The sequence below is a fragment of the Macrobrachium nipponense genome, chromosome 32 (genome assembly GCF_015104395.2).
Source record: "Macrobrachium nipponense isolate FS-2020 chromosome 32, ASM1510439v2, whole genome shotgun sequence".
Taxonomy (NCBI): domain Eukaryota; kingdom Metazoa; phylum Arthropoda; class Malacostraca; order Decapoda; family Palaemonidae; genus Macrobrachium; species Macrobrachium nipponense.
In genome coordinates this window covers 37962821-37987820 of record NC_061094.1, presented here as the reverse complement: position 1 = coordinate 37987820, position 25000 = coordinate 37962821, and the positions used below count along the sequence as shown (strand labels likewise).

Here is a 25000-nt window from a genome sequence, read left to right as displayed (position 1 = left end):
CTTGCTTCCCACCGTCTTCTAACAATTATTTCATACGCCAATCTTTAAAAAAAATAATTCTGAGAAGTATGTTATTCGAACATTAGGATCTGATGCGGGCATAAAATGTCATCTTATTTCTTCTGTGTGTTTGTGTGCTCGCGAGCTGAAGTGAAGAGAGAGAGAGAGAGAGAGAGAGAGAATCCAAGCATGGTTGAACGACCTCATAGGCCTCAACCTTTGGCCTAATGTTTTTTTTATTCCATTCCATTCCGTCCAATCATCATTAAGATTCAGTATGCAACAAGCGTCCTATTATTATTATTATTATTATTATTATTATTATTATTATTATTATTATTATTATTATTAATGCAGTATTTGTAGTAGAAAAATTATATGGCCGAGTTTGCGAATTGAACTAAACTATTATACGATTTCACACAAGTTATTTTTATCTTTTTCTTTTCAAGTCATCAACACTCATTGGTCTCTTAAGTACAGTTTTATATATGCAGTCATTTACAGTTTGACATATCCATTCATTTACAGTCTTTGATAGCAATTCGCTCAGAGTTTTTTTTTTTATACCCGTTAATTTAATAGTTATTCACTGCTATTCATTAACAGTTTTGCTTAGCTATTGTTTTACAGTTTTACGTATCCATTCATTTACAGTTTTTGATGTCTGTTTTTTTTACAGTTTTTCATATTCATTTATTTACAGTTTTACATATACATTCATTTACAGTTTTTCGTATCCACACATTTACAGATTTACATATACATTCGTTTACAGTTTTTCATATCCATTTATTTACAGTTTTACGCATACTTTCATTTACAGTTTTTCGTAGCTATTCATTTACAGTGTTTTATATCCGCTCATTTTACGGGTTTTCATAATCATTCATTTTTAGTTTTTGTATCCACACATTTACAGAATTACAAATGTATTCATTTACAGTTTTTCATATCTGTTATTTCAAGTTATTCATATCCTTCATTTACACTTTTCCACCAACATTCATTTACAGGTTTTCGTATCCACACATTTACAAATTTACATATAGATTCATTTACATAGTTTTCATATCCATTCATTTACCGGTTTTATATGCATTCATTTACAATTTTTTACAGCCATTCACTTACTGTTTTTCGTATCCATTCATTTACAGATTTACACAAACATTCGTTTGCAGTTTTTAATATTCGTTTACAGTTTTACATAAACATCCCACATCGATTCATGTACAGTTTTTCGTATCCATTAATTTTTAGACTTACATATCTATTAATGTAAAATGTTCAATATCTATTCATTTACATTGTAAACAAGTACAACTCCCCAACTGAAGTACACAAATCCTCTTTCAGTAGTAATGGTTATAGTTATCCAAAGTAATGATGAAGAAAACGATAAAAGAGAAATAGAAAAAAAATCCATTTTATTCAACTTTCAGGATTCATACATTTGGCTTATAAATATGTAGAATCATGCGCGTGCTTTCGTGAATAAATGCAGGAACATTAAGTCCGTTACTCTGGTCTACCTGTTGTGCGATTGCCATTTAGTGTGAAAGAAAGAATATGTCACTAACTAAAGGCCTTCTTCGATCAAAGTCTTCCATATCTCTTTGAAAAAAAAAGAGGGAAAAGGAACAATATTAGAAAAGTAGAACCAAAAGAATTATAGTAATGTACAGAAAAACATAACAAAAACAAATAAGTATTTGCATAGACAAAAAGTTGAGAAATGGGTCAGAACGACCCAGTGGTGGCATCTGCTAAGTCTCTCTCTCTCTCTCTCTCTCTCTCTCTCTCTCTCTCTCTCTCTCTCTCTCTCTCTCATAGGTCTTACAGTCCATTTTCTCTCCTCCTTCAAACCTGCCAAAGCCGTTCCTGTCAGCTTATCTCGAAATAGATCTGGCCTTTATTTGTAATGTTTTATTTGTACCTTTTTGTATTTGTGTCTCGGAGGGTCTCTGTTAGTTATAAAACATTCTTTCCCATGAAAAAAAGGCAGTATACAGCCCTATGGCATTTAAAAGGTGATATAAAGATATAACATATAAATCCTCTGAAAAGTAAAAAAGGCGTATTTTAGTTCTTAAGGATTGAAGTGTATGTATGTATGTATGTATGTACTATGTATGGTTATGTTTATGTAAGTATGTCGCTGTATATATATATATATATATATATATATATATATATATATATATATATATATATATATATATATATATATATATAGATCGATAAACAGAGATACATAGAGGGAGGAAGAGAGAGTGAGAGGTAGAGGCACGAGAGAGAGAGAATGTTAGTAGCAGAGGCAACAACAATAATAGTAAGAAATCTGTGAAAGACCCCATACTAAACATACTACATAAACTTTATGTTGTCCGGAAGTTCGCCAGGCTACGAAATGCTATTGAAATTTGTCAATAACTTTCGATAGATAATCATGTTTACGAGGCAAACTAATTGAAAAGGTAGACGAATGTTGTCCTGACAACTTCGGTTGTAATAATATAATAATAATAATAATAATATCCATTTCAGTTCGTAGCACTCTTCTGTAACTTATCCAGGAACACAAACTCGCCTTAATCAAAGTGGACACCTTTAACGCGTAGGAATTTTGGCTCGAAAATATGAGGTATGATTTGTCATACTTGATGACCGTTGTGTTAAGATTAGACATTGGGTCCCTCTAGTGGATGGTCATGTCTTCTGTATGTGGCTGTTGGTGACTGCTTGCTATCTTAAGTAAAAAGGATGAGGAGATGCTCGTTCACTTACTTGCGCAGTATTGCCAATGCTTGTATGTTTAAATATACATATGTATATTATGTATATAAATATAAATGAATAATTATCACATCACCGTGATTCATATGAATTGTTCGAGCTACAAATGTCCTTTAATATGTAATTCGCCCTACCTCGGAATTGATATATTTTCATATATGTAAACCGAAGGGGAATTTTTTAGTTGATAATACATATATATATATATATATATATATATATATATATATATATGTATGTATGTATGTATGTATATGTGTGTATGTTATATATATATATATATATATATATATATATATATATATATATATATATATAAATTTGTTTGCACACATCAGTTGATGGATATCATTTCACATGGAAATTCATTCACAGTCATATACCCGTATTAGAAGAAGAGAGATGTTAGGCTTGCAAGTGTATATTTTGCATGATTCGACGCAGAAACAGAAGAAGAAGAAGAAGAAATAGTGAAGTGAAGGAACGCACAGACGAAAGAAGAGGAGAAGAGCAGCGAAGAAGATAAGGGCAGAGTGAAGCCCGCCCTACTTTAGCCCCGAAAGATAGTCCCCCATATAGTGTCCCAGGACCCGAGCGTCTGATGTCTTGGATGAGCGGCGGGTTTTTAGTTGTTGAGCTTCGCCTTTCCAAACTTCCGGTGGAACAAAAAGACGCCTGTTGATGAGATCTAGTGTTTGTTCGCGTGTTTGTCTGGAAGGTTATAGCCGCTGTTTGTTTGTTCTTCATCGCCGCAAAGAAGTTTCCTTGTTCGTGATTGTTAGCAAACTTGTGATTTTACGCTGGAAACTTCCTTCCGTTCTTTAATGTATGAGAGAGCGTTTATGTTGATCTGATACATTAAATAAGAGAGATAACGAACCAAGCCATCGACAGCTGATAGTGCTTCACCTTAACACGCCTTCAGTAATGAAAATAAAAAGAAAAATTAACTGTAGCAGCACGATCGCAATTGGACGCACTTTTAGGCACGGCCATGTAAGCATGCGAACATATAAATACAGGACATATAAATACATAAAAGGGAGACTCGGTCTATTTAGGTCAACTGGGCATTTAACTTCGAATAGAGGAGATGAATCATCTATGTGTATTTATGCCCTTGAATGACCTTGTTAACTTCGGCTGGTGTTGGTTACTACTATTACTACGCGAAAGCAGATGATGTTAATATTAGCTTTATGCGGACATGCTGCTCTCTCTCTCTCTCTCTCTCTCTCTCTCTCTCTCTCTCTCTCTCTCTCTCTCTCTCTCTCTCTCTCTCTCTCTCTCTCTCTCTCTCTCTCTCTCTCTCTCTCTCTCTCTCTCGTGGTAACCGTACTCCATGTTTCTTTCACGTCTTAGAGATTTCTCTCTTTCCAAGGAAGGTGGAAGACAGTCTGGAATTATGAGAATATTAAATATTATTAAAACAGAACGTTAATCAAATATCAATGTCCAAATGAACGTATTACCACGTTTGTAGTTTGAAAGGACATTTGATAGTGGTTGGGAAACTGACAGTTTGAGAAGCCTGTCAGATATGAAAGGGGAAAGTAGTTAATCCTGAAAAGCAATGAATTTATTGTGGATGTACCTTATTTTTTCTTATGTTTCTAGCCACCTTTGAAAACGCAACAAGAAATTAAGAATAAAAACGAAAAGATTAGTGTATTACACACCTACAGTCCCAATCTATCTTTATATACATATATATATATATATATATATATATATATATATATATATATATAATTTATTCATTTATATATGTGTATGTATATATTATATGTAAATGTAAAATCTATTGGTAATTTTTTACAGTATATTTATGCAGTATCTATTAACCACAATGCTTTTGCCTTTCTAATTATATATATATATATATATACATATACATATATATACACATATATATATATATATATATGTGTGTGTGTGTGTGTGTGTGTGTGTGTGTGTGTGTGTGTGTGTGTGTGTGTGTGTGCCATCTTTCCCCATGCTTGTATTGGAATCCATCCAATACGTTTTGAGATATCTTGTAGAAACTAAAACATACAAACAACCGACCACAGATTAATATGTAACCCTATCTGAGCCATTAAAAGAAGTGTCTCCCACTCAAAACTACTGAGTTCTGCAAAAGCTTCAATTACCTGTCTGGTTCCATTCTCTCCATAGGACCAGGCCACTAAAAAAAGTGAAATTTATCTCATCATTAGTAATTTTTGATGGATGTGTTATGTTTTTGATGATTCATTTAGTGCATTGTTAAGTAAAGACAGTTATTCTAACAGTGTTCTCTGTCATTACGAATTAGTATTTATTAATCATTTTTGAGTGTGGTGGTTTTATTGAGATATGTGGATGGTGAAGTAAGATACTGTTAGGGCAGGTTGGTGAACTCTAATTAAAAAAAAAAAAGTTATCTCTACTCGTCTGGAGGGCTCTGTGAAAGATGTATTGTTTTCAGTTTCGTGATTTATGATGTCTTCATTTATGTCATTATTTTCTTGTTTTTCATCCAGTCTCATATACTGTTATTCTCTCTCTCTCTCTCTCTCTCTCTCTCTCTCTCTCTCTCTCTCTCTCTCTTTTGACTATAGGGCTTAGTGAGAAATAGCATCAATTTGTTGCCATTTGTAAGATAAGGGAACTTGATACTCCAGAAACCAGCAGTTTGGATGTCTCGGCACTGAAGCAAATATCTATTCAATATTCAATGAGTATCAGCACATACATATTCCAACAACCGGCAAGTGACTAAGGATATTCCTCACAGTGCCCAACGGCCAGTGATGCGCACACACACACACACACACACACAGAGAGAGAGAGAGAGAGAGAGAGAGAGAGAGAGAGAGAGAGAGAGAGATAACAATCAAGGAAGTTAAGAAAAAGAGAAGCTTAGTCATGTTGTTCGCTGACCGGGCCTCTAGGCCAATTATTAACCGTGATTCAGATTTAGTAACCTTGTCATTTACGCGTCTCAAACTCACATGTAATGGAGGTGGTCGTGAATGGAGTGTCGAGGGCCTTGTGCTAGCAAAGGATGCAGCTTTCGTTAGTGATGGCGAAGAGAAGCTTCGGAGGTTTGTAAAAGTCTTTGAAAGTGTGGAAAAGGACAGAGTTCGAAGTGAATGTTCCGAGAGGAAAAGAAATATTTACTATTATAAGGGATCAGGATAAATGGAAGAAGGATGATTTTTGTAGGTATTTAAAAGTAATATAAGGGATGTTAATAGGATGGGTGGGAGTGTCACACAATAGGTAACGTAAGAAAAAGAGTAGGAGCTTTGGAAAACGTAAAGCATATAAGGAAACAAAATGTAATAGTGCTTGAAAGGACTGCACAGGAAAACTTCCTTTTCGGAAACAAAGTATCGAGGTTGAATGTGGAAAAAAAAAAGTTGAAAGAGGGATCAAACCTGCTTAAATGAATTGTTTCCGTAATACGTGTCGAGTAGAATGTTGGAAGTTAATAAAAAAAATTTTTTTTAAAGGAGTTACGAATACGCTGAAAGAGTGAACACTTACAAGTTGGATCATTGTGTTGGGAAGTGGTTTGCTCAAAACCTAAAGGTTGAAGGCTGAAAGTTTTAGTCTCCTAGGAGAACCTGGATGCTGACAAGATGGACAGATGAGGCTTCGAAGCATCTGTTGCGATAAAGGTTTTCTGCATAGTTGGTTTATTCATATGGTACAAGAGTGTACGGGGTTGTTTTTACATTTTTCTAATATGCTGTGACGGCAGTTTTAAGTCCCAAATCAATCAACCGTTTTCCTATGAGACCCACTCTTATAGGAGAACGCCTGGATGGTGGAAAATAACTTTATTTCAACGGTAAGTTTGTATAATTGCTCAAATGCACTGCAATTCATATTATGTGTTACACATAATAATTACTTGTATTCTGTTGATGCGTATAAACTGTATACGTAATACCTCCTATGCACTGATTCTTTCTAAAAATAAAAAAATTATAAATCACATAGTGCATAAATATAGACCAGATAGTGACCATTTAGAAAGAGATCTGAGATTTATTCAAAATATTATTACAGCTGTTATGACGATGCGAGACCTTAAGTAAAATTTATTTGACAATTGAATGTGCGATCGAGTTGTAAAAATAGCAAGTGACGCAAGCAGATGTTGCCCCTAAAGATTAACTCAGTTGAAGCTTAGAAAGATGAGATTATTTTCTGAATATACGACTGTGGATGTGTATCAATAATTGCCATATGAAATTGGAGAAGGAAATGTGGCTGTATAGTATACTGTTAATTTAAACTTATACTTCTGTTGTTCGTTTTTATGCGTTCAAGTGTCCTTCCATTGCATTATATTTATTATTATTACTAGGACGTTCGAGATAGGCGTCCTTAGTGAACGCGTTCCCCAGAAAGTCCTTGTGGATGCTCGGTCAAAATAATAACGGATACCCTCGTATTGACAGCAGACTTTGAACCCTTTAATTACATTGGCATGGAACATAATGACTCTGACCCCCGTAGAGAGGTAGTGCCGTCAGTGCATCTCATGTGGTGTAATGTAGGCAGAACTTAAGGTTCTTTGCAGCGTCCTCTCGACCCCTAGCTGCAACTCCCTTTCATTCCTTGTACTATACCTCCATTCTTTCTTCCATCTTACTGTCCACTCTCGTAACAATTGATTCATAGCATAACTGCGAAGTTTTCCTCCTGTTACACCTTTCAAACCCTTTCACTGCCAATTTCCGTTTGAGCGCTGAATGGCTTTTGTTGCCCCAGTGCTTGGCACGTATGCCAAAAGTCTATAAATCAGTCAATCTCAATGACACTGACGACCTTCTCATACTCCATTGTTTGACAGTCAGGGTTTAAGTTACAAACATGACATTGATTATATTATCATTCATTAGTCATTTGAAAAGAATATTAACACGTAAGGTTATCTGCAGTCACGATGCATAGCTAGAATGTAAGCAAATGGGATTGCAGCGCTTTTATATGACAACCTTTGTCTTGCTTACCGATATTGGTCCTTGAAAATTTAGCTACCAACTACTGGAATCATGTTAGTCTACGGTTCTCTGTCCTTCCTTCGTGAAGTAGCTAACTTTTACCAAAAATATTTTAGTCCTCTTGATAAACGTTGCCTACTTATTAAGATTCAAAACACTTTTTTTATCTAGTTACAATTTTATTAATATAATCACAGGAGAACTGACTGTCTAAATTCTCTCAACTGACTGCATTCTGTTGATAATCATGTTCAGTATTTGATTTGAGACTATTAGCAAATATCATAGCAGTTGTTGATTGCGTTCTGTCGATAATTCTGTACAGTATTTAAGGTTGTTAGTAATTATTGTATGAATTGTTGACTGCGTTCTGTTAATAATTCTGTACAGTATCTGATGTCAGATTGTTAGCAACTACTGTAACAGTAACTGATTCTATTCAGTATTAGCAACTATTGTAGCAATCATTCTGTACAGTATCTAATTTGATTTTATTAGCAATATTGTAATAATTGTTGACTGCGTTTTGTTAAACAATTCTGTTCAGTAATCTAATTTGATTTTATTAGCAATATTGTAATAATTGTTGACTGCTTTCTGTTAACAATTCTATTCAGTATTTGAGATTATTAGCAGCCATTGTAGCGACTGCTGATTGCATTCACTTGATAATGCTTCCCCAAATAATCGTACAGAATAAATCAGTCTGTGTAAATGTTAATGTTGTCACGTGAAATCTTGCCCTCTGAATGAGTGCCAGACGCCACAAGCCCCTGAAAAGGGTTTATTAGGCTTCGTTTCCTGTGCAGTATCGGACACCAGGAGACTGGGTGAGAAGTGAAAATCTTTTGCAGTTTCTTGGATTTCCTCGTTGCCTTTTGTGATTCTGACCTCCAAGCACCACATGTCAGTCTTTACCTCTTGACCTGTTACTTGGGTACGAATTTTCCAAGCGACATTTGACTTCCTCTGCCTTGAAGTGGTCATAGGTTAGAGTTTGGCAACAGTGGTCGATATATTGTAATTCAAAGAAAATTGAAAACCTTAAAAAGGCTAGACTGATGTTTTCCTACGAAAACATGATAATAATAATCCAAGAGATGAAACGACAGAAAAATTACACAGTCATTGACATCAATTTATAGGAATAACGAAAGCTGTTCAATTAGTCCCACAAACTTCATTTACTCCCCACTTAGGGCACAATGCCCTAATGATCTAATCCAGTGGTATCGTTTGAGTCCTTAGCCATTCTTGATTGGCTAAGAATGGCAAAAGATGGATTAGCCAATCAAGGGGGGTCTAAAATTCGAGTGATCTAATCGTCTGAAAGGTCGGCAAGGGAGCACGGCCAGTATTGTAATACTGACGCACAATGGAAACATTAAGGAGTTACGGCTATCGGTCTATAATCTCTCCCCCTGTTCGTGTTCTTATCATCTCCGGTATGGATGGAAGTCCGTTTGTTTGTTTGCTGAGCTGTTGGTGTCGCTTTTTTTTCTTCTTCATTTTTACGAGTTTCCTTTCGTCTAGAGTATCTCATTATTTGTGATACTCTAGATCTCGAACGATTTCAGATAATGATGTTATAGCATTTGCTATTTACTTTCCCACGTTGTTTATAGCATTGTCATTGCTTTATTATTAAAGCAGTTGCTCATTAAGGTAATTCGTTGTTTGTAGCATTGTCATCGCTTTATTATTATAGCATTTGCCATTTACTTTACCTTGTTTGTAGCATTATGCTTGCGTTATTATTAAAGCACTTGCTATTTACTTTCCCTCGCTGTTTGTAGTATTATGCTTGTTTTGTTATTGAAGCAGTTACTATTAACTTTTCCTCATTGTTTGTAGCATTGTAGTTCCTTTACTGTAGTTTCTAGCTAAATTTCGCATTGTTCTACTTACCTAGTACGAGCAGTTTGATTTGGTTTCTGATTCTTCCCGTTCATTAACAGCTACAATCCTATATATATACACCCTTTCTCGCAGTACTTCCTCCTTCTTCATGCCCCCTCTGACCCACCCGTCACCTCCCAGAATCCCCCCCCCACCCCCACCCCCAGCCTCGTCCACCTTTCATTGCCACCCTAACTTACCCAGGGTATCGCTAGCTATGAGTCACTCCACAAGGCCTGCCGGGTACACCTGGCACTATCTTTTATGACTTCAAGGATATTTGGGGGATGTTTCTTCCAATAACTTGTTTTTGAGGTGTTTTTCACTTAGTACCCTGGGTGGGCGCCTGGGGAAGGGGGTGTTATTGAAGCGGGGAACTTACTGCGAGAAGCTGCAGGCATATGTACTACTTAGCTGGCTGGATGTATGATCCGGGGGTGTGTAGGCTGGTATGGGCTCTGTCGGATATTTGTGATATGGGCAACATCAAGCAGTTTTTCTCTCTCTCTCTCTCTCTCTCTTCTCTCTCTCTCTCTCTCTCTCTCTATATATATATATATATATATATATATATATATATATATATATATATATATATATATATCTATATATATATGAATAACTTGATCACGAAGTATATAAAACGTGATGCTATGTATAAATAAAGGTTTTTGCCACGAGGGAAAAAATAAAAATGAAAAGCGATATAGCCAAGAACTTTTCGGTCAAGCACGACCGAAAGTTCTTGGCTATCTCGCTTTTCATTTTTTCTGTTTTATCAGAATTACTGCAATAAATCTGGAAACAAACAAATGTTTGTCATATTTGTATTTTACCCATTTATATGGAAGCAAATAAATGTTTCCTTCTTATTAGTAATTTCACTCTTAAATAGTACTTCCACCCAGAACGTAATGTAAATTGTTCTAGTGTCAGATCAGCATTTGTTTGTGTTACTAGTTGATTGCCCTTAATGGAATATACAAAAATAAGATGTGAAATACCTCGTTTACAAAAAAGTAGAGGGGCAATCTGCTTTCATTATTAGTATCCTCAACGGCTCGCTCCCCTTGATGACGTCACCCGGACAAACTAATAGTGTTTTGCGTACGCCTCGGATTTCCTCTTCCTTCCACTCACCCATTTATGCTCTTCAGTGACTGTATATATTTATTATTCTTCGTTTATCTTAGTACTTCACTCCTGCCCGGGCGTCTTTTTGAGAAAAACCTCCCAAGACACTTTCGAGAGAGGTAATGATAAATTCAGTCTCGTTTCATCGACTCAAGGTCGTGGCTGGATGCGTAAACTATCAAGGGAGATGGTATACTGGCCTTGTGTCAGTCTGGAGAAGCCGATTTGATCGTCATCGACACTATAATTAAACATCGAAATGAGTCGCAAGGGAGAATTTCCTAACCATGTATCTTTCAAGTAGACTGAAAAGTATTTCCCTCATAGCTGCAATATAAACCTCTTGGGCTGAATGCACTGTACTGCCATTAGTGGCTCACTGATGGGAACTTGGTGGTATAGACCTGTTTTGAGACTTTAAAAAAGAAAGAAAAAAAACCCATTGAGTACTTTCTGCAAGATAAGATAAGAGGTCAGTGGGACGGGCAGATTAATGCGTTTATCTAGTTGAGTTCTGGAGGACTTAAAAAGGGAAAAGGGGTTGCAGGAGTCGTGAGCCAACTCCTTGGGAAGTGCTATCATGCTCGCCTCTTGACAAAAGGAAGGTTGCAAGACGCACGCAAAACAGAAGTCGAAGAGAAACTCGGCCATGGCATGACTTGCCAGAACAAAAGAGTCAGCTTTTTCTCTTTTTGGGGGGAGGGGAAGGGGCGATTAGGGGAGAAGAGAGGGAGTTGCCTTTCTTCCGTAGAGGAGCGCCCTCCTGCAGAGTGACTTTTGCACGGCTCATTTCGAAATAAAAACAAAGGTTCTTTGCAGCGCCCATCTGTCAAAAGCTACGTTTCTTCTGGCATTTTGCTCTTTATCCCTCTGGTCCCTTTCCATCCAGATCTTCTTCAACAGTTTAGTTTTCGGTAAAAGAAAACTATTGAGATGCTATTTGTCCGTCCGTCCGAACTTTTTCTGTCCGAACCTAGATCTTAAAAATTACTGAGGCGAGAGGGCCTGTGCACAGGTATGTTGATCAGCCACCTCCCAATCATCAAACGTACCAAATTGCAGCCCTCTAACCTCGGTATTTTTTATTTTATATATGGTTAGCCATGATCGTCCATCTGGCTCCGCTATTGGTGCCAACAACACAGGCCACCAGCGGGCCGTGGCTGGAAGTTTCATGGGCCTCAGCTGAGAGTTTCGTACAGCAATATACTCTGTACACAAAACTCGATTGTGCCGAGGAAACTATGTTGCTCCAGTTTTATCTTCTTGAAGGACAGATCCCACAGGGTAGCCTTTATGCAGCTCAAGAAATGTGTCTGATTGATCGTAATGATAATGGAGAAGCATTCAAGTAGTTTTGAATTCACTTTGATCCAACAGCATTCCGTTGGCGATGAATGAAAAGCAAGCTTATATAGGGCTCCGAGACGGTTAATAAGTCATGTCTAATGACACGTGAGACATGAGAGAGGAGGGGTGGGAGACGCACACTGCACACTTCGTGTAGGGCCATTTACAGTTCTAAAGTAACTCTACCATTATTGATGACATGGCGTCCAGATGGCCTCTGTAGTTTATACAAAGGAACTGAGTGTTTTTCTAAGAAAGAGAGAGAAACGGCGTTTTTTAGCTACGACATTCTAGTAATTAGTCCGAAGACGACCCTAAGCTCTTTACTATTGAACACAGCGAAAGAAAGAAGCAGCTCTGAATTGAAACTTTTAAAGATATTCTGTCGTATATCTTGAGATTAATGTCTAAGAAATGAGGATTTTAATTCCTTTTGCTTTGTGTTGATATATTCTATTTACAAAACAGTGTATACGTTGTATATGAGTGAATGTGTACAAACCACTGAGTTCTCTCTCTCTCTCTCTCTCTCTCTCTCTCTCTCTCTCTCTCTCTCTCTCACAGAACGTTGGACCTACGAAAGTTCATTTGAAACAAGATGTTGCCACATATTGGTCGGTACAATTGACGTCACCCAATGTTAGAAAGTATCAAGCACTCCGGTTGGTCTCCTATTAATAGACTGAACATGTTTTCGTTTTACCTTTTTTCTTTTTTTTTTAATTCAGAAGAGTTAAACACAAAATAGTCTCACAAACCTTGACCTAGGGTGAGGAAAGGTTTTTATTATTGAATTGTTCACAAAAAAACTGTTCAGTCTCCACATATAGGGATTGTCGTATTATAGTTAAGATAAAAGATAGTCTTGCTTTATGTACACGTATCTTATTAGGGTAAACCTAATATAGAAAGACTGTCAGTACTACATATACCACATCAGTATCTCAAGTTATACAGACTGAAGGTTATAGAAATATGGGGGCAATACTATGGAGATGCAATAATGAGACTGCTGTTACGGCATCTTACACAGCCTAGCGTTGCGCATAAAACTCCAAGCTGCGTTGCTGTGCTGGAATAATAATAATAATAATAATAATAATAATAATAATAATAATAATAATAATAATAATAATAATAATCCTTCCTGTAAGGCTATAACACATCTAAGAGATTCAACAGATATGAATAAGCCACTGAACAACCGTGAAAGATAATACATTATAGTCAACAAAGATTTAGTGAAAAAATGATCACAAATCGATGGATAAACAAATAAACATTTTTTCCTCCATTTTTTTAAAGTCTCTTGGCCACACAGTTCGTGCAAATCCGATCACCCACGAACGATATAAGAAAGTTGGCATAATCACAGATGCCACTGATCTGAACGTGCAGTGCCACTAATTTATTTATTTATTTTCCGAAGCCGAAAAAAGGACCTCTTTTGTCCGACTCTTTGATCTTGGGGCATTTATAGTGCCCCGCCGTGTGGCGGAGAATGTGAAATGTCCCTCTGCTTTTAGTGCCCTTGCGGGCATGGCCTACGCAATTGTCCTTTTAGTTTACTAAGTACACAAGTGTCGTCGGCAATTTTAATGGGTAAGACGTTTTCGATTCTGAAAACAGAAAAAAGGCTCTAGAATCCCAAGGATTCTCTCTCTCTCTCTCTCTCTCTCTCTCTCTCTCTCTCTCTCTCTCTCTCTCTTGTATCAACTCTTACCCACTTCTAGCCTTCTGTCCATAATTAGCTGACTAGAATCTTTAGCACTGTTTGTGGTTGTTCAGAATTTATGATGTGGAGAGGTATTTTTTTTTAACAAATGTTCACCGCAAATAGTATCAGATTAATCCCTTTCATTACTTACTGTTCTTACTCGTGGAGCGTAATCAGTGAAACAAACCACGTAAATAAATGAGCAGATTTTCAGTAGCTTTTGTTTGGTTACTGTCGGTAATTTTACACTATTCATTTCTCCACTGCATAAGCCAACAAGTGGCTACCTTAATATTTACTCCTTACGGTAAAATTTGTGAATGTATATGCATAAATATACATAGGGAGGCATAATTATTTATGTGTTTAAACTCGATTGTTAATGCAGTTTTTGGCGTGACTTAGCGTCCATTTCACGGCTGTGTGGTTGGATAAGGATCTTGGAATGTAGGCTTCTGATACCGGCAGAAACGAGAACGCTAATGTCCCACCTTTGATTAAGAGGCATTTTACAATCTCGGCCGGACCTTTTTCATCGTGTAATAATTAGTGTCAAGTTGCTTAAAAGGGATGAACAGCGCTCCCGGCATCAGACCTGACGTTCGGCTGATCGCAATAGGCCACTCGAACGTTATAAGCAGCAGAGGGAATGCGAAACGCATAATTAGCGCATCAAGCGCTAATCCCTCACTGAACGGTAATAATAGAACGGTCGTTCTGCCGCTACGTTGGTGGTAACGGGTCTAATGAAGGAGGTATGGGTTGAGGGAAATGAATGTTCTGTGGATTCTGTAAAATACCTGTAGAATGATTCCACCTTTCTAGTTGTTGTTGTGTTGTTGTTGTTGTTTTTTTTTTTTTTTTGCTGCCGAGTACGGGCGCTGTTTTTTTTGTTTTTTTACTCTATGAATCATTGTGATTATTCACTGAAGATCATTATAAAGTAATATGTATATATATATATTATTATAATATATATATATATATATATATATATATATATATATATATTCAATTAAATTTCAGTTATTCAAAAGGCGTATAAATGGATCAACTGCAAATGTTGGAAGTTTGTGACATAATTTCACTGATCGATTTATTTCCAAAACTTGATAGCATTTGCTGATTATACTTGGACGTACACCCAATAAATGTTTAATCGTTATCAATGAATAAGTGGGAAGACACCAAAGTGAAATCAAGAGACAAGAATCAAAGCAACCGAGATTAAATCTAGTATGTGTTTGTGGCAGAGATTTCCATCCTTATGCCACAGTTATCCTAATTAACTTTGTGTACTTGGAATTAGTTCAGCGTCCACCGGTAGTAAGTCAATTCTCATGCATAGTCATTATTCATATTATAAAAAAAAATATATAAAGAATAACTAGTTCTATCCTTAAGAGATTTGGTCCCTCAATTTCGTGATCCTTTCCGTCCTACACCAAGATATCCTTGAGTATTCTCAACTGGGGTATGCAATGCGGATTTCCATGTCCCCATGATTTAAGGTGCTCATAAATCCATTGCCTGTGTTTCCTATATCCTCAAGTAATGATATGGACAAGATGTCCTGGTCGATGGAGACGGGGTTTTAAGTTAGTGTAATATACTTATTGAACAATTGATATTAAAATGATAGTTGTGTTCGCCTTATTATACAAAAGGTTACTCTTGGAAAAATCCGTTTTGTCGTGCTTTGTGTACAAACCTTATTATACAACATGAAGTTACTTTGGGGAAAAATCTGCTTTGTCTGCTGGAAGTGACTGTATGTGTGCTTTGTGTGTAATGCACAAAATAATAAACAATGTAATCAATCTCAAACCTAGCATAGCTTCTTTCAATTCTGACCGGCAACTTTAACGGCATACGATGTTTTTGTGTATGCCTTTATAAAACTCTCTCTCTCTCTCTCTCTCTCTCTCTCTCTCTCTCTCTCTCTCTCTCTCTCTCTCTCTCTCACTACTAGCTTCCTTACTATTGTAAAGGATATAGATTTTTTTTATTACTATCGGCTATTTAAAACAAGGCTTCAGTGTATGCCTTTGTGGAATTCTATCTCTCTTCTTAGTGTATGCCTTTGTAAAGCTCTCTCTCTCTCTCTCTCTCTCTCTCTCTCTCTCTCTCTCTCTCCTCTCTCGTTTAAAATCCCAAAAGAAAAATTACCGCCACGTTTGGCTTAAATACCCACTGCCTTCAACACCGAGCCCGCTAATCAATCTTCTTGTTCATTTATTCTGAGAAAGAGAAGCGTTTGGAGGAGTATATAAGACTTCCTCCCCCTCCCCCCTCCCCCTCCCCCCCCACCCAGACTCCTTTGGCACTGTTTGTTTTCTCTTGATCCCGCAACCGGACGCTGTTGGCATTGTGGCACCTTCACGGCCGCTTGGCACTAAAGTTCAAGATTTATGAATACAGTTAGATGAGTTTATGCCTCTGGATGAATACTCGATTGATACCTGCACCCCGCTCTCTCTCTCTCTCGTCTCTCTCTATCTCTCTCTCTCATACACAACACACACATCTGAATATTGATTTTTTTTGGTCTAGGATGTTTGCGGTGTTCCCCCACAGTTATTCCCAAACGAGGATTATGTTATAATATATATTTATATATATATATATATATATATATATATATTATATATATATATATATATATATATATATATCACCGCAAATATCTTAGATAAAAAGCTCATAATACTCTCAGATGTGTGTTGTGTAAGAGAGAGAAAGAAAGAGAAAGAGAGAGTTGCAGGTATCAATCGGTGTATGTGTATATATATATATATATATATATTATATATATATATATATATATATATATATATATATATATATATATATATATATATATATATATATATATATATATATATATATATATATATATACTACTATATATATATATATATATATATATATATATATATATATATATATGTATATATATATATATATATATATATACATACGCATACGCATACACATTCCATTCTTTCAGTAATAATAGTATATCTTGTATATTTTTGCCTTCTACTTCTTTACATCTAAGCAAATAAATGAGGTATAATCCCGACGCTCATTCGGCTATTTTTCAGAATTTCTCACTTCACGATATTCGACGGAGCACTGGGCGGACTTTCATGTTTATTTTCGTTACGTGAGAATCGTGAAAATTAGCTGTGAAAATGTTGTTTAGCGAGAGAGGATGTGTTTACGGGAGGCCCAACAACTTGCGATAACGACACTCCCATTGAGTTGTTGAGATGATGCTGATTGATGCCTATGGAGAGAATGTTGGCTTGGCTAAAAAAAAAAAAAAAGTGTATTTGAGAAATAGGGAATTTTGTGGATTCTTTTTGAAACGTTCTCAATTGTAGAAGCATTGTTTTGCTATAATTGTCACCACGATGATTGATACTATTCATTATCATTATGCTATAATACGTTTATTATCATTGTTTAAGATGAAACCTAATGGGCGGGGCGGTGGGGGGGGGGGTTGCTGGCTTAATATGAGAATAATTTGTCCGTAGTGGTGTGCGGTCAGAAGGGCTTGCCACTTAAAAAATATATATATAATATACAATATATATATATATATATATAATATAATTAAGATAGATGATAATTAGATAGATAGAATAGATAGATAGATAGATAGAATAGATATATAATATTATATATATAAAAATTTAGAATTTATAATATTAATATATAAATTATATATATTAATATTAATATTAAAAAATTAAAATAAATTATTTATAATAATAATTTATTTATATATATATATATATATAATTTATATATATATATATATATATATATGTATATTAATAAATATATTATATATATATATATAGTAACATAATATTAGATATAATATAGAATATTATATTATTTCTATATATAACTCTATATATAATAAATTCTTATAATGTAATATATAATAATAATATTGAGAGAGAGAGAGAGAGGAGAGCGAGAGAGAGAGATAGAGAGAAGAGAAGAGAGGAGAGAGATGCCCTGGCTGTAGTGTAGTGGGATGAGGCGACTCGCGACCCCCACCCCATCCAGCCACCCAACCAACCACTTTTTCCTCCCATCCACTAATTGTTGTGGAGAATGATCTGGGTCAGACGTGAGTCCGGGCGTCTATGAATGAACCTATGAACAGATACAATTACCTGTGCTGGAATTTTTTCAGGGGCTGTTTTTTTTTTGTTGTTGTTTTTTTTTTTTTTTTTTTTTTTTTTATCGTGTCCTTTGTCTGTGAGCATGCAACCTACGCAGAGCTAACGCAGTGGTATATGACTGTCGAAATAAATCTCTAGTTATGAAAGGGTCTTCTGTTGGCATTTCAGTAAATGCAGGTTTTTGTGAACGAGTTTGTAAAATCACTCTTAGAGAACGTTTTTTTTTCTCGGAGTTATAGAACATGTTTAGAGTTTTATAGGTTTTTTTTTATACTTGTAAGTAAATGAATCTTTCAGTTACCGATATAATAGGCGAGTCGTATGAGAGGTAATAGTCAGTTCAGTCGTCTGTTTAAACTATTTTAATAATAAAATAATACTGACGTGATAGATATAGTATGCATGCAACTGGTATATGAAGTAATAATAATAATGATAATAATAGTTAGACTGGTTCACCTTAAATCTCTGAGCAAGTACAGTACACTTTAAAACAAATTGAATAGACAGGATATTATATGGCAGACATTAGTTCCTAAATAATAATAATAATAATAATAATAATAATAATAATAATGGGATATACCAGTGGAAATTGTACCCATAATCATAGGAACACTAGGCACGATCTAGAAAAACTAGAGGCTGAAGTAGCTCCAGAACTCATGCAGAAGTGTGATCCTAGAAGCGCACATAGTAAGAAAAGTGATGGACTCCTATGGAGGTAGGATGCAACCCAGAACCCCACACTATAAATAAATACCACCCAGTCGAATTGGAGGACTGTGATAGACAAAAAATAATATAATAATTATAATAATAGTGCACGTTCGCACCAGTATTTCTTCACCTCTTTACTACGTCGATTGGAATCTCACACGTTGAAGGTGAGTTGGTCATAAGCTATGAAGAATGGAGCAAACCTTAGTAGAGACAGCGGTGGTGAAAGAGGAAGAGGAAAAAAGAAAAGAAAAAATATACCGGAAGGTCGCAGGTAGCAATGAATTAGTATACCATTTTTTTTCTTTCTTTCTTGGTTTAGTTTATAAACTGACCCCATTTATTTGGTCTGCCCCTCGCCATTCAGCAACGTTTTTGGCACTTTTTTTCAGAAATGTTCCGTTTAAACGGAATCGCCTTTTGAGGGTTATATGAATGGACACATAAATATACATGCATACATACATACACACACACACACACACACATATATATATATATATATATATATATATATATATATATATATATATATATATATATATATATTCTGTGTGTGTGTGTGATGGCAGGTAGTATTAGAATTACAGGTGAATTAATTTCATATCTTTATATTCACAAGTAACTTTAAGAAGTAATGTTGGTGAAGTTAGTATTTTGTAATTATCCCTATTTGACTGAAACACCTTCAGAATGCCGTTTTTTATATTTATCTAATAATAATAATAATAATAATAATAATAATAATAATAATTAATAATAATAATAATAATAGGATTTATAATGGTAAAATGGGAGATTGCCTTATCAGTGGAATATTATAATATTAATGGTTTATTTGCTTTAAAATTGAGAAATAGATAATGAGATTTTGGAATGATTAGTAGATTAGAACAAAAATTCATCATTTTCGTTTAGGAAGCCTGAATTTAAAATAATAATTAAAAGTGGCTGTAAATAGATAAACAAATAAACGGTAGTATGAAACTTCTCTAGTTGCAAATGAAGAGGTAAAAGGGAAGGGAGGGAGTGAGAGGGAGTAAGGCTCCCTTAGCCTTCACCCCCTCCCCCCCTCCCTTCACAGGGTAGGTGCTGGGGATCGAGGCAGCGAACGGAATTGTCATTAACACACTCTGATACCTGTTTATCGAACTCCCCACCCCTTCCCCCATCTTCCTCCCAAATCTTTATGTAGTCCCTCCCATACCTCCAAACCCATAATGTCCCTCCCAACTCCCTTTCTCTCCCCTCCCATTCCCCTCCTGATGGACAAGACCGAAGTGTCACCGACTAAAATTACATTGGCGTAGTGAGATGTTCAGTGTCCTTTAGAGGTATTAAAGGTACTCTTAATAGGCAGCCAGGAAAGGTTGTTCCTCCCAAGGAATGTGTCGGTTGCTGTTCGCCACTTGTGAGTTTGTTCTTCGCTGCGTGAACCGAATCCAGGCAATTATTCACAGGCAGGTTAAATGTACTTGCTTTTGTTTACGATTTAAACTTGCTTTATTGCGCTTTATTGTTGTACTAGAAGTGAAGGTAATCGTCAGAAACTTGCTTTAATGTGCTTTATTGGTGTACTAGAAGTGAAGGTAATCGTCAGAAACTTTATTTTAATTGTATGGATGTGATCCACAGAAGCATTTAAATGCTTTTAGACTTTCAGCGCATCATATACTTGTCAGTCTCTTCAGAGTTAGCGGTCCGGTGACAGTTGAGTATCTAGAATATAACTCGATTAAGCTGAAGAAATAGGTCAGAGGGGTTCATACTACCGAGGTTGTCGGGGGTGTTAAGCGTGCGTAGCACATCAGGGCAGTAAATGTTTATATTCCCTCCACGCTTCCCCTAAACCATATAAACCTTCGATGCTATTTTGGGGGAATTCTCTGTAACGCTATCTGTCTCATATCTGCACTTAAAAGTACCGTGCACGACGGAGAACCAACGTGGTAGTTTTCGCGCGAATTCTTATGGAAATATATTTCCCACAATTTTTGTTGTGAATGATTCAGATGTTACTTAATGATTACTTATATGAACTAAAATTATATGAAAGAGAAAAATACTATTTCCGTGATACTTTGTTAACTTAAAGGTAATCCATTTTCGAATCGTGGAAGTGTGGTTCATACAGGCCGCATAAAGGAAGAAGAGTTGGTGCTGGCACAAGGCCACCGTAGTCATTAATAACAAGATGTCAGTCAATTTTGTTTGACCTCTTGCTTGCTTGTTTTACACTTGCTGTAAACAAGGCACTCATTCTTATGGATCATTTCAAAATGACCGCTGACTTCATTATGCATCCTACAACATCCATTATAGAAAGAGCGAGAATTAAATCATAACGAAAACTGAGTGTCTATTTTTTTATATTTGTGAAAACGGGAGAACTACAAAACTTTTTTTTAAATCAAAAGAAAGATTGTGATTATTGCCAAGTATGAGGTTAAGCGTTGAATTCAGATGTTTGATTCGTTATTGTTTTTAAGCCACAAACAATTATTCGTTCGCTACAATGGCAAAGCAAATGAAGCGAAGAAAACGATCGGCGTCTGCCTCGAAGATCCAGGGAATTCGAGCTGGAAGTGGAATGAAAGAGGAGGCGTTCCTCCGTCCATTGAAAGATACAATAGTTCATTGCAGACGCTTTCACTCGCAGGGCAGGCGTCCTGTGAGTCACGAAATTCGGGACAGTGAGGCGACCTTGGTCTTATTACGAGACAAGGATATATATCCCAAGATTGGAAATCCTACGTGGGATGTGCTTGTTTGCGCTGTCTTGCGATTTTGCAGATGCTTCTCTAATATGTCTGGTTTTATCGATTTTATACTGGTCCTCTTGTATAGTGGTTAGTGTGGTGGCATGCCACTCAAATGTCGCGGGTTCGCGTCTTCCCCAGGGCAATGAAAAATCACTGGCTCTGTAATCATGATCAGTTACTATTGCAGTGTGGGGGTCCGCAGTGGGAGGTTGAAACCAACATTCTTTGAAAGCTTGAATTTCAAGTCAGTGGCCCCTGTGTGCTTCTTTCATGTGAATAGGTTTCATCTACTGAAATAATAATAATAATAATAATAACTACAATCTGATTGTTTTAATTGAGAGGTTACTTGTGTTAAAGATTTTTAAGTAATTGATGTATATATATTCCCTTTGGGTTTAGTTTTCGTCAGGGTGAACTGGATTCGATATTGTACTCGTTAATGTCAGTTTATATAATTTTACTTAAAGGAATCATGTGTTAGTTAATTCCTTAATCATTTTCGTCGTATTATATGTCCTTCGCGTCCCCACTTGTAATGAAGAATTATGTGAGAGCCTCCATTCTTTCACACGTTTTATATTGTATGGTATTAATTTCATTAATTAATACAATTGGAGTGTCTTTGGATTATGTAAACGATTAGGTTATTTAACCGGACAACAAATCTTTGCTTCGTTGTACTGAATGGTTTTATTTTTCATTTTTTTCTTTTCAGAGTTTGTTTGTATAATTAAGGTAATTTTTTTCAGTGCAATGCATACTTATGTTTTTTAGAATATAGACTCTCTCTCTCTCTCTCTCTCTCTCTCTCTCTCTCACACATATTAGTGCATTTAATTTCTAACTGTCACAAAGAGTGAATCTGAATTCATTTCTGTTTCCTTTCAGGACAGTTAGTGTTGGTCGATGCCAAGGGTTTCCAGATGCCCAATGAGAATGACGGTGGGCGGGGGCGGGGTAAGGGTCTCATGTACCATTGGGTGACGGCGGATGGGGAATGGACGGTGCAAGTGTGGCCCGATACGGAGTTCATGGCGCCCTCGATACTCTTGCGCCACGAGACCGCCCACGAATCGGTGGTTTTTCCGCCCACGCTTAATGCTCACTGCTTCTGTTCGGGCGTGGTGCTGGGAGCCCGGGAAAGGTCTGTTGTCGTCATCAACGTTTGTAACGGACTGGTGAGTACAACACTTTTCAATTATTTTTTATCTTATTTTCTTTATATCCGGTGAACCTTCATAATATATATCTGTTTGTTCATACATCCATACACACACACACACACACACACACACACACACACACATATATATATATATATATATATATATATTATATATATATATATATATATATATATATTGTGTGTGTGTGTGCTCACTAATTTTGATAAGTATGATATTTTTTAATGTCGTTTTTATATTCAGATGGACTTATCTATCAACATGTCTTTATACATACACATACACATGTATAAATATATATATATATATATATATATATATATATATATGCATACATACATACAGTATATATGTGTATGTGTGTATGCTCTTTAATTTTGTTTTTCCTGCCTTATTTGCCGGATAAAGTAGATTAAGTTCACTTATTCTGATTTGATATGTTAGAGAGATTATTTGATCTGGTAAGTAACAAACCGTATTGTTCCATTGATTACGCTTTGTTGACATTGTGTGATTGTGTGTGTGTGTGTGTGTGTGTGTAGTCTCAACGGGATGCATAAATAGTCATGTATTGAGGATGAAAATAGTTATTCACTATTAACATGTGTTAATAGCATGGTGATATTTGAAAACAAGAGATTAATTTGGCGTCCCTAGATATCTTACGTGCTCTGTAACCAAGACCGAAATCTTGCACCGATGTATATTTGGCTTGAGGTGGCCGGTCGCGTTTGGAACACATTTCATTTTCTTATGTCTGCAATTTCCGTGTTCTGATTCACATATATACGTAGGTTTTATTTAGAATGTAAAAATTTTTAGTATTTCTAGTATTTCAAATTTTTGTGTTAGAATGTTAATAATTGTTCGTGATATATTGTTATATTATATATAGATATATATATATATAGTTATATTCTATATATATATATTATATATATATTTCCTCAATTCCATCAATGCTGGAGTTTATATTTGCAGATTGTTTAGTTTGCACTTACTTTCTTTCTTGTATTAAATAAAGAAATTTTTGTTATGTTATATACTCGTACTTCCTTGACTGAACAATATTAGCTAGGCCTATATATCTGCAATTTTTTTTTTTTACTGCGTCGATGACCTAAGTTGTTGTGACGCCATGGTACATTTTTGCATCAATCTTTTTTTACTGTGAATTATTGTTATTTATTCTACCGTCTGCTTATGTATCGCTGCCCACCAATAAGCGAACGCAGAGACGAACGAACGCAGCGAGCGTGCTGAAGGCTGCAAATGGTCCTCTTCCCTTCCTCATGGCGCTGACCACTGTCTTGCCTCAGCAACTTTGTGATGAGAAACGTGAGGCAACATTGCAACTTCCCTACTCGGGTCCGCGCCTGCCATGCACTCCGACTGAAGTTTCAGCCTAGTGTATTTTTTGTATCGAATTGGGTGATATTAGATAACAGAGAAATAATACTTTTACTCTCATTTTATTTGCGTGGGATTGTGCCTGATGCCGTGGTGCGACCAACGGAGGCAGTTTGGAAAATGTCATCACATTCGTAAATGGTAGGGATGACATATGTAAACAGCTATGAGAAAAGGTCAAGCGAATGCTTCTCTCTCTCTCTCTCTCTCTCTCTCTCTCTCTCTCTCTCTCAGAGGATAACCCCATTGGCGTATCTGACAGTTGTGATGAGGTCAGAGATGAAGTCACACATTGTGGGCGGCTGATGCCACGATAATGCTTGTTCCAATGGCACTCTCGTTTCCCCTTGCAATGTTGACGCTGTCAACTTCAGTATTACTAGAATTACATGATGCCCCTCTGATGTAATTAACCTCTGTCATGTGTAGGGGCAACACTTCTTTCTCGGCTGTCCAAGCTCCTCCGAAGGATGTTTATACGATCCTTGTAGTATATGGAAATTTTTTTTTTTTTTTTTTTTTTTTATACTATCGTTGGTTAGTAACAAGGAGTTTCTTTATCACGCTGACTGTGGTGTTTTAACGGATAGAGTGCTGTATCAGGGCTTTGTCTGGGCAGTGGTGTGCTCTGTCATGAAGGGCATACTTGCGTTTTTCCGTAGGTTATGTACTTGGCCATTTTTTTGTACTGTGTTCTTTTCCTCTGTTCATGACTGGCATTACAAGAAGTCGACTTGAATATCAGTAAATATATGATTGATTTAATGTTTTCAGTTCTTTCGCTGTCTTAATGTCGTGTAAGATTACTTGA

The 25000-nt window shown here is 36.1% G+C and overlaps 1 protein-coding gene across 4 annotated transcripts in view; it reads left to right on the top strand.

The window, feature by feature from the left end:
- Positions 1-25000, top strand: part of LOC135207346 (A disintegrin and metalloproteinase with thrombospondin motifs 9-like) — a 730481-nt gene that overhangs the window by 4845 nt on the left and 700636 nt on the right. For all 4 annotated transcript variants that reach the window (XM_064239075.1, XM_064239073.1, XM_064239072.1 and 1 more), the window contains exon 2: positions 22484-22773. In XM_064239075.1, the coding sequence (XP_064095145.1) occupies positions 22484-22773 (290 nt within the window). The remainder of the gene's footprint in view (positions 1-22483; positions 22774-25000) is intronic.